Source organism: Myotis lucifugus, unplaced genomic scaffold, assembly GCF_000147115.1.
Source record: "Myotis lucifugus unplaced genomic scaffold, Myoluc2.0 scaffold_60, whole genome shotgun sequence".
In the NCBI taxonomy this organism is placed as follows: Eukaryota; Metazoa; Chordata; class Mammalia; order Chiroptera; family Vespertilionidae; genus Myotis; species Myotis lucifugus.
Window position 1 is genome coordinate 2,802,948 of NW_005871108.1, and position 10,778 is coordinate 2,813,725.

The 10,778-nt window shown below is 55.7% G+C and overlaps 1 protein-coding gene across 1 annotated transcript in view; it reads right to left on the reverse strand.

Moving 5' to 3' along the window:
• The window catches only part of NOL4L (nucleolar protein 4 like), a 76,730-nt gene that overhangs the window by 24,816 nt on the left and 41,136 nt on the right, over nucleotides 1–10,778 (reverse strand). The window contains exon 5 of the mRNA XM_023754491.1: nucleotides 2,611–2,752. Within this exon, the coding sequence (XP_023610259.1) occupies nucleotides 2,611–2,752 (142 nt within the window). The remainder of the gene's footprint in view (nucleotides 1–2,610; nucleotides 2,753–10,778) is intronic.

The following is a 10,778-nucleotide window of genomic DNA, read 5'->3' on the forward strand; positions in this document are numbered from 1 at the left end:
GCATATGAGCAGGAGTGAGACCGTGAAGGCTGTGGCTGGGTGTGGAGTGCAGCGCCAACTAGAGCTCCTGCTTGGCTGTCCCCCACCTTCGTTAACACGAGGGGACATGAGAACACCCTGCAGCCCCCCGATGGTCTCCCATTGACTCCCTGATGGGAGCGGGAGCTCAGGCTGTCTGCACTCTAAGTACCTTCAGAGAAGGACGCTGGCTGCATGCCACTGTGGGGGCTGGAGGGCTGGACGAGGACTCCGGGCTGGGGCTGTGTCAGCCAAAACCCTTTGGGAGCCCACTGCTTTGGTCTGACATGGCAGTCACCAACAGATCTGGGACCAGAAGGGCCAGCAGGCTGGGCATTCTCAAGGCCTGCGACCCCCTGCACTGGGCTTAGGTTGGCCTCTGGCCAGCACATCAGCCCACAGCCTCCAGACACAGCCTCTGATTAAATAATTAAATTGATGGTATCATGGTCAACACCATCCTCCCTGTCTCCAGCTCTGGCTGCCCGCCCTGATAAACACCCATGTTCTGTCAGCAGGCCAGCCTGCCTCAGCCCCAGCACCCAGGCCAGGAGGGACCTGAATGGCAGGGGGCGAGGTGAGGGGAATATTAGTGACCACACCCAGGTTGGGCTCCCCACAAGGCTCCTGGGGGACCAGCTGCAGGACATGCTGACCCCACCAGCCTCTTTGCGCTTCTCTCTGCTTCATCTTCATGATTCTGCTGCCTCTGGGCAGCGGGCCAATGATGCTGAGAAAGCCCCGTGACCACCACAGAAACACTCCCTTCTGCTCCCTGATCCCGGAGGCCCCCAAATCACCAAATCTCCCTGGAACTGTCTCCAACAGAGGCCACACCTCCGAGGGTGGTTGTGGGGAACAATTCCACAAGACTTGTCTGAGAATAAGCTGGGGCCCCATTCAGTCCTACTACTCTGAGTTTAAAAAAAAATAAAAAAAATGTTCTGGCCCTAGATGGTTTGGCTCAGTGGATAAAGCGTCAGCCTGCGGACTGAAGGGTCCCGGGTTTGATTCTGGTCAAGGGCACATGCCGGGGTTGCAGGCTTGATCCCCAGTAGGGGGTGTACAGGAGGCAGCCAATCAATGATTCTCTCTCATCATTAATGTTTCTATCTCTCTCCCTTTCCTTTCCTCTCTGAAATCAATAAAAATATAAAAAATAAATAAAATAAAATACTCTCCTTCTTTAAAAAAACATGTTCTGGATCCTTCTTGGGAAAATATAACTGACGCCCTAGGCTGAGCGTTGGTGTAGGGGCCCTTGGTGTAGCCCTTGGGTGTGGCTCTCAATCACTTCAGCTGAGGAGGGAGGTCAGCTGTTGGGCACTTCCCGGCCTCAGGCCCCCAGCAGCATGTGGAGGCCTCGGCCCAGGTCCCCACCTGCTGGGAAGGCTGGAAGGTAGTACTGGTCTGGAGGCTGGAAGCACAAGGGGTCGTGCTGACCTCACGAGGTAGCAAGGCACAAAAGCCTTTTCTTTCCCAGCAGCGTTGCACCCTCTTCTCAAAGAACCACCTCCTGAGCTCCCCAGGCCCTGGCCCAGCCACCCAGCTGCCTCCGGGCGGAGTCTCCGCCCAGACAAAGCCGGATTCAGGTCTGAGAAAGCAGTCAGAGGCGAGCGGTTCTGCCATGGAGATGAACTTTGACCCAAACGGCAAGGCTCCTACCCCTTATTTACTCTTTAAGGCTAACCCGTTTCACAGAGTTAACATTACACCCCTTTTTAACCCTGCACCTCCCTCTCACATTCCAGGCCCCGACCTTCGACCCCTCCTAATTGCCAGCTCTACACCCCAGTTCTCTGAGGCCTGGTGTGGCTCATCCCCTAGCCCCAGTCACCTCTTCCCCAGAAAAGGGAACCCAGCCAGGACACTGACCATAGGTGCCCCCTGAGGCCAACCACTGCACCTAACTGAGGCAGGCACTGCAGCCCCAGGGCCCAGCATCCCGGGGCCGCCACGAGGGGGCACTGGAGTAGACTTCTGGGCGTGACTTCTGAGCCCAACTCTCCCACCCCAAAGAGGAAGTCTCTCTTCTCAGGGAGGCTGGAGGTGGTGCCTGGCAGGCCCTGGAGGCAGCAGGGCCAGGGTTAGGGAAGAGTCCAGACAGCTCCTCGGCCCGGGCCACATCTCATCCCCAGGGACTGGGGGCACGTGGACAAGTGTACTGCCTGCTCCATCGCCAGGTGACAGGCAGGGACCCTGTCCCTACAGCCTTCCCTCAGAGCGGCAGAAGCCTGGCGTTGCTTTCACTGCTGCACAAATGAACTGTTCCGGGCCAAGCACACTGTGAACCATCCCAGACCTGAATCGTGGTAACTTAGAAATCACATCAGCTCCTGAGCATCAGGACAAACAAGCCGGCATGATGCCCGCCGTCAGGCGACCAGCCCCCCGAGAGCCATTCATTTATCTTTGGGAGGAATGACGTGGTCTCCCTGGAACCGGGAGCTGGGCAGCGGGGCCCACGGAGATGTGGAGAACACTGTGGGGACACCTGTGAGCCTGGGCCCCCCCCAGAGGTCCTGGCCCAGATTCCTAGGCCCCTGTTGTCCTGCACGGCCTCTCCCCCACCAGCCACCGAGAGACACTCACCGTCCTCTTGGCTGTGGAGGTTCTGCGGGCTCCGCATCCTCTCGTCCTGGCTGGGACTCAGGCTGGAGGCCAGGTGTGGGTCAGCTGACATCCATGTGGAGTCGTTCATATCAAAATCTTCACTGCTCACAGAAGTTTCATCCTGATCAGGGACAAAGAAGGTGGGTGTTCAACAGGGATGGGCTCTCAGCAGCCCTTAGGCCGCCCTGTGAGTGAAGCCCAGGGCCCGTGGGCATTTGCCAGAGCTCTGGAGACCACAGGAGCCTCCAAACCTTGCAGAGGGGGCTGGGTTGCTCCCAGCCCCCCGTGGAAGTGGCTCGGGCTCTGGTTCCTGTCGGAAGCCAGGGCTGAGGGCCGGAGCTCTGTAATTGAAGACAATTACGAGGTCTCGCATCCTGTAGGGGCGGATGGCAGGGCCTGGCTCTTACCCTGTGAGCCAAGGTTGAAACAAGCACCGTAAACAAAGGCCACGGCTCCCCGCTCCCTGCCCACAGCCTGGGGAGGAGGGCTCACTGTGAACAGGGCCAGGCAGCCAGAAGTGGGTAGCAGGACATGCTGGGCACCTCCCAGGCCAAGCCAATCGTCCCACAGGCCTACCACCCTGACCCCCATGGAGCATGCATGGAATTCCTTTCTCCCACTCCCCCGGCCCAGAGGACATTTCTGTCTTCCTTCTTCCTAACCTTTGCTGTGCTTCAAAGATATGCTCTTGGGCAGCTTCCAGAGCTGAAAAGGCCAGCCCCAGAAGTGTAGAGAAGGAAGGGGGTGGGGCAGGCAAGGGTTCAGATCAGACCGCAAAGGGGGTTCGGCTCAAGGGCCTAGGGGACCGCTAGGGCCTTCCAAACAGCCGGAGGGCCTGCTAGAGAGGAGAGCCTGCTGGGAGGACCACGCCTGCCTCCTCTCCCCTCGCTGGTTTCAGTGAGCACTTGGCCAGTCATCCGGGAACCCCTGGGGCGGGGCCCCTTCAATCCAGCCCTCCAGTGAGAAGGGACCCCACCTCCTCTGGCCCAGCCTCTTTCAGGAGCAGCAAGCAACTGTGTTTGGAGGTGGCTGTAAATCTCAGAAAGATGACCCAGCAGCTCCCACACCCCTGATTTCTGACTGCCCACTCCCCTGCCCCTCCGGCAAGATCCAATGGTCTCTGTGGGCTCCCAGTAAGGACGTCTGGCAGGGCACCCCCACACCCGGCCTCCCCTCCAGGGCCTCCTCACAAACATCTCTTTTATAGTGAGCAAACACACTTTAGTTTGAACTTTCTGCTGCTGCTATCCCCGAGGCAGACACATCTGTTCTCCAAGTGCTAGGGAACCAGCCTGCCTCAGCCTCCACTCCCTCCCCCACTCCGCAGGGCTGCAGGGAGTTTCCTGGAATTTACGGCTTCTGTGCAGCAAGAGTGTGTACCCTCCGCAGCTGAATCCAGAGGACTCAAGTTGGGCCAGGACACCAGCTCGGCCCAGCTCCGGGCTCACCACACAGCACACTCAGAGCCTCAGGGGCTGGAGACCGTGTATCTGCATCCCCTCTCCCCCCACCCCCATATGCACTCACTCTGCCTCCCTCCCACAGGCACACCCACCCACACTCTTCCTTGGGTGAAAACACGCTCACTTACACTCGCTCAGACAGCGTTCTCACACCCGGAGGGATACATGCCCGTTCAAAAGCTCTCTCTGCACAAAGGGTCCAAAGGGCCAACAAAACTCTCCCCTATGCTAACTGGATAGAACCTGAGAGTGAGGCTGCTGGGTGGGGGAGCGGACCCTTAGAGGCACCCAGCCCATGCAGGCGCTTGGAGTCAGGACCAGAGGCATCCTCACTTGGGCCCCTGGCTACCCAAGGGACACTGTGCTCAGGGTATGAGCTGAAGCCCTGGTTGAGCAGGAAGGCCCTCTCCTGACTCTGATTGTTGAAACACGGAGTATTCTATTAACACCTGGAAGCACCATCTACTCAAAATGCCCCATCCACTCAGTATTTACTGGACACCTACTATGAACCAAGCACCTTTCCAGGTGCCGGGAGATCCAGTTGTGGATAAGACAGCTGGTCCTCCTGGTGCACTCCGCCCAGTTGGAAACACACGTGATGTTGGTGGCGATGAGGGGTACAAAGCAAAATAAAGCTTAATAAGAGGGGAGAGGGGCCTGCAGGACTGTGCCTGCGTGGCCAGGGAGGACCTCGCTGTCAGGGGACAAAGGCAGAGGCCTGCAGGGAGCGAGGAAGGTGGCCGTGGGGCAGTCTACCCAGGAGCATTCCAGGCCACGGCACAGGCTGGTGCATTTGAGGAGTAGCCACACAGGAGTGTCCCCTCCCAAGATGCACAAAACCTTGGGCAGGGCTGTCTCCAGCTCAGAGAAAGGCTGGTGGAGTGTCCCACTGAACACACAGTGTTCTCGCCGAGAAGCAGGAAAGAGTAAGAACCACTAGGTGCAGCACCGACGGCTCCCACATTCTTGCGCCACTTGGTCAAGGTTAAAAGAAGAGCAGAAGTCAGAGTTTATCAGGTGGCAAATGCTCCTTGGATCACCTCATTTCACCCTTACCACAGGCCCACCAGGTAGGCACAGTTACCAGCCCATTCTACAGATAAGAAAACTGAGGCTCCGAGGGGTTCAGGCACTCGCCCAAGGTCATGAGCTAACAAGTGGCAGAGCCAGATGTGTACAATCCTGAAGGCCCAGACACACTCTCCTTGCCTCTGCTCAACTGCCCCTCTCACCTGGAATGCCCGAACCACTGTGGTGGCCCATGACCCAAATTCCTCTCCATCAACTCCAGCTCAGTCTCCATCGTTCCTCTTCTTGCACAACCTGTCTGCCTGTACCATGAGCCCCATCAGTCAGTCAGGCACCCCCCGCAGCTGTAGCATGTCAACACACAGGTCTCTGCCCTGTCTTCCCCAGAAAAACTCTAAGCCTTTTTAAGAGTGGGGACCAAACAAAACAAAACAACAACAACAACAAAGAGTGGGGACCAGGCAGTATGTTCCCTAGACCCTCCCGCAAAGCAAGGGAGACTTACTGAATCGGCTGAACCCCCTGGCGTGATACTGGTATTTAATGACAATGTGGCACTAGTTTGACAATTAAGGACTCGGTCCCACTGCATACAGTTCTTGAGTGGAGACCACAGGGAACCGGACCCTGGCTGGCAGGGTCTCCTTCCTACAGCAGAGCCTAAGCTCAGATCACTGAACAGTTCACACAATGATCCCCCTTCTCCCCTGCTCTGATGGCTCACATTGGGAAGAGGTGTGCTAACTTTGACATTGACATTGCAACCACCTGATAATGAAGGCCACCTCCAGTGTCCACACACAGGGGTTTCAGGGCAAGGGTCTTATGAGATTTCCTTGCAACAGCCCCCCTCCATAGAGCAGGCCTCCATGCCAGGCCTCTCTCTAGATGTGGTATCTGCTCAAGGGCACCATACCTATGGCAGAGCTGGGATCTGAAGCCAGACAGTCTGCCCAGAGCCCACATCACAGTGTCACCACACCAAGAGCTGCCTCACCACACTTCCTCCCTTCAATAAAAAAACCCCAAAAAAACAGATTCCTTAACAATGTGTCTCAAGATGAGATCCAAAAGGAACTCATGGGAGACTAAACTATATTTACTCTCTCTCTCTCTCTCTCCAAAGTTGACACACATTTATTGAGCATGTACTCAATATGTGCTGCTGTTGTGCTAGGGACATAATGACTAAGGCAGGGTTCCTTTCCTCCAGGACCCTGTTATCTAGGGAAAGAGAGCAGCAAAAAATTCTGACCCACTTGTAAGTGCGGAGAGAGAAAGGGGGCTGTGAAGTCCCCTCCACAGTTACTAGTATCTACTGACAATCATACTCTCCCCAGCAGTGTTCTCATGGCCCCCAGGGTTTTGCTACATGAGTCCCTATTATGTGAGTGATGGTTCTATATAAGATTTTGACACTTGCTGCTACAGCAATATTTTAAAGTGAGCAATCAAGTCCATTAAACCTGGGCGGGGGGGGGGGGGGGCGGGCAGGGAGAGAGAGAGCAAGTCCCAATCAAACTTAATTTCCACACCTTCACTTTCAGGACTGACCTAGGAGAGAAGCCTTCCCAAGACCCCTTTGCAACTCACCTGCTACAACAGAGCCCCCAGCTGCAGAGGGTAGACTGTAACTTCACCGCCTTACACTGAGCCAAAGCTCCAGGAGCAAGCTGATTACACATGCAATTACCAGCACTCACAGTTCAGAGCCCATCAACACCTGTGCAGAGGGGCAAAAGACACCCAAGTCCAGAGGCATCTGTGGGAGGCGGTACACAGGTTTGCCAGTGGCAGGGCCCCAGGCCTGTGCCCAGACCTCGAGTGCTCCCCCTACTCGCCCAGAAGTCCTAAGTCACAGCCAGGTACATCTTGCTTTCCCCTCCTGGAATTTCAAGGGAATTTGGTCTACTAATTTCTCTCTGTAAACAAACTTTAATGACACTTGCATTAGAAAATAAGCGAGTACAATCCATTACTTCTGGGCCCTCTCTCTTCAGATCCCATGTGACTGGCTGGATAGCTGCCCTTGACTCCTCTTACCTCTGACCTCAGCCACCCTGAAGCCTGCAGCCTTGCCCACGTGCTGGTAAAGTGCATCATTTATTCGGCACCAAAGGGCCTGAGCTATTGTGGTTCACAGAGGGATAGAGCCAACTGCCCTTCTGAAAAGAGAACTCAGAATGGGAGGGGGCAGGCAGACAGCACCCAGCCAGCCCCTGGGACACACCCAAATCTGCGCAGAAGGAGAGGAGCCCAAACCCTCTCTGCTCTTATCTGCAGTCCAAAATTCATGGGCAGGTTCAGTTTCTCTCTGCCCAGGTTCTGAGGCTCTTCCTCCTCTGCAAGCAAACGAGCACCAACCACTGCCCAGCCCAGGAGGAGGAGAAAACAGGAGAGCAGAGGGGAAATGGTGGAAACACGCCTGTATCCATGGTGTGTAACTATGGGCAGGTGCTATCAGTAACATGATTATTTTACAACTGGGGTCAATTTCTCGGGAACTGGGTTCCTGGTGCCTCTGAAGTTGAGCCATTTGCATCCTTCAGGACAGGGATCCTGGGGCGTGCCTCACACAACATTTTCCAGGCCTTTCCCCAGAGCTGTAACTCTATCTCTACCACTTGCTTTGAGAAAGAAGAGGAGGAGGATTTGCTGAGAATTTAGTGCAATTGTAAGCCACAAGCCCTGACCAGGAGCCTTGGGTATGTATTTCAGAGGACGGGTAGGGATGTGCAGGGGGTGTTTCTGGGCTTGGCAGGAAACAGACCCCTCTCCGTCCAGCTTCAGGGTCTGTTCGATGAGAGGCTGAAGCTCCTGCCAAAAGACCACCGACTTGGGCAGTTCCCCAGCACCAGCTCTACCCAAGCAGGCGGGCACCAAGGCGTAGGAAGTGAGCACCTCCTTCTGGAACACCTGCAGGCCCTTCCAGGCCCTGGAAATTTTTCAATACGAGGCAATTCCTCCCTTGTCTCCATGTCAGCGAGCATTACACACACAGCCTTCTGGGCATGCCAAGAAGGTACTGAACCACATTTGACCCCAACTTAACCACTTCAGTTCATCCGATGGCTTATTCATGGAAGACAAACCCCCACTCCCACCAGGATCTAAAGCAACCAGGGTTCAAATCCCTGTGGTGAAGGGACTGCACAAATGAAATCGTAGGGTGGTCCGAGTCACCCACCACTCCTGGGAGCTGTGGGGTCCCAACACTGTAGCTTCATGCTATACCCCAAGCCCATATGGCCAGCCGGGGAGGAAGCCAGCCTCCCAGGGACACACCCTGCACAATTCCACTCCTTCCTGCTAACATACCCCCTCTGCTTAAAAGCACAAGCTCTTCTGGGAAATGTGAAGTGGGGGAGAGCTGAGACATAGCCAATCACCTACCACATTTTAGGTGTGTTCTCTCTCATACACACACACACTGACTGCCAGAAACATACTCATATATACATGGGAATGCTCTTGCTGTCATGGACGCCTGGATGCTGGGGGGTGAGCGTTTTCAACACCTTCCTACTAGTGTATGGAGTGTAAAACAGGCTTTTGTTCCCCAAGCAAAGGCAACTGGCTGTTTTCCCAGCACTCCTCACCACGAGGGCCTGCCATGAACAGGGGTCTCTTTAAATGGAGGCTGGAGAGATGGGCTTTAGCAGACAGGGTTCATCCAGCCAAAAGGAGGGCTGGAGAGGAACCACTCTGACACAATGCCCTTTAGGAGTTTCTTTCCAAGAAAAGGGCCCAGACAGGACAAAAAAGTTCTTGAGCAACTTCAGGGGCAGTCCAGCTCCACATAGCCCCAGGGTGGCCCAGGCTGGATAAGTTCCCCAAAGTCAGCCTTCTCAGCTGGGAAAGTCCTGGGGTGCTCTGCTCCCAGCTTCAGACGCAGGAAGGTACTCAACGGGCATCACCCAGCCTTGGTGCAGTGGGTGTGGGGAGAGGAGCTGTCTTGCAACCCTCCTCTATAAAATAAGCCCAGCCCGAGCTGGGATTGGACAGGAGCTTGATAGTATTCGAGGACACATTTAGGCCCTAATGGTTTTCCAATGATGGGGTGATTTACTACCTGGGGGTTAAACTACCACTGGGGCCTGGGTCATAAACAGGCCTTTCCCCCCACAGCCTACAGCCCAGAAGCAGAGGCAAGATGGGGCCCCTCGTCCCATCCACAGATGGCTCTCCCAGAGTTGTTCGAGCCCCCCACCCCTCTCCCTGTCTCAAGCCCCACCTGGTGGGGCCCAGGCTGGGGTTTCCAGCTGATTCTGGGATAAGTAGGGCTTTATCTCAAGGGAGAATCTATTTCAAGCCACAATCCTTCTCAGAAAGAGAAGGAAATCACAGAGTCCAAACACCATTTCAGGTGAAATCAGGAGGTTATTAATCTCCCCTCATGGCAGACAGAAAGAAAAATCAATGTTTTTAGAGGGGGGGGGATTCCATTTGAATTAATGGGTTTGTGGCTTCTCCATTGATCTCCGCCTCTTCACACTTTCTTTTTTGCTTTTGTGTTCTTGGGGAGGAAGGAGAGAGGGGAATCGGGAGGGGGGTAGGCCTCCCGAGAAGGGGAAGGACAGTCTAACCTTAACCTTTCTCCAGGAATAATGCTAATTAGCGACGCTTAATGAGGACTTCCCCCAGGAAGCGCCGCCCGGTAGGGGCGACCAGACTCAGGCAAACGCAGCTCCAGGTGGGAGTGGGAGGGGGGGTGTCACTTCGGACCCCGAACGGCTGGAATAAAAATGCGAATGGCACTCTCCACCCCGCCCCCCGTCAAAGTGTCGGGCCCTGGAGGACTAGGTGGCAAGCGCCCGGTGGCGAGCGCGGTGTAAACCTAACTTAATCCGGACGCGCGCCCTCACTCCGGACAGCTGCCCCCGACCCATGTGCACCCTTCATGAAGGAACTGCCCCTTCACGAAAGGTGGCCGACGCCCCCGGCCTCCGCTCCCACCGTCCACCTGAGCGGGGCACCGGTCCGCTCGCTCCGAGCAGGCACAGGGGCCTGCCCAAGTGGGCTCAACTCTGCAAACCTCGACTCAACTCCCCGCGCCCAGGCAGGGCGCCCCTCCCTGCCGCTCGATGCTTCCCGTCCTCACATCCCCAAACACAGTCCACTTCCCTTCTCGCCGCGGCGGCGGCGGCGGCCCCCCGAGCCCGGCCCCCGCCCCGCCGCCTGATAGCGCCTTCGTTCACGGGACGCGGCGCCCAGCTCGCTGCAAACGGTGTGGCGGCCGCACAAAAACCGCTGCGCGGCGCGCACAATCACCGCCCCACAAGACCGGCGGCGCGCGCAGTACGAGAGAGAATTGCGCCCGGAGTGTACCGATTATGCAGAGCTCTGTTCATGTGCTCGAACCGCGCAAGACCTCTGATAACGCCTGACTTAACTGCCCATTATTCGGGTGAACCATTTTGAGTTTTTTGACCTTGCATCTTGGAAACTGGACATTATGAGTATTTATCTTCATTATCTCATCCCATATGAGTAGTAAACTGATAAATCCTTCTCGATCGAACGTTACTTATCATTTCTCTGCAAGGCAGATGCTTTACCAATGTGGAGTGTTTTCGATTTGAAAGTAAGACTTGCACGGAAATTCCCACTACACCCTAACTTCCACGCACCTTGGAAACATCTCTGCCTCTT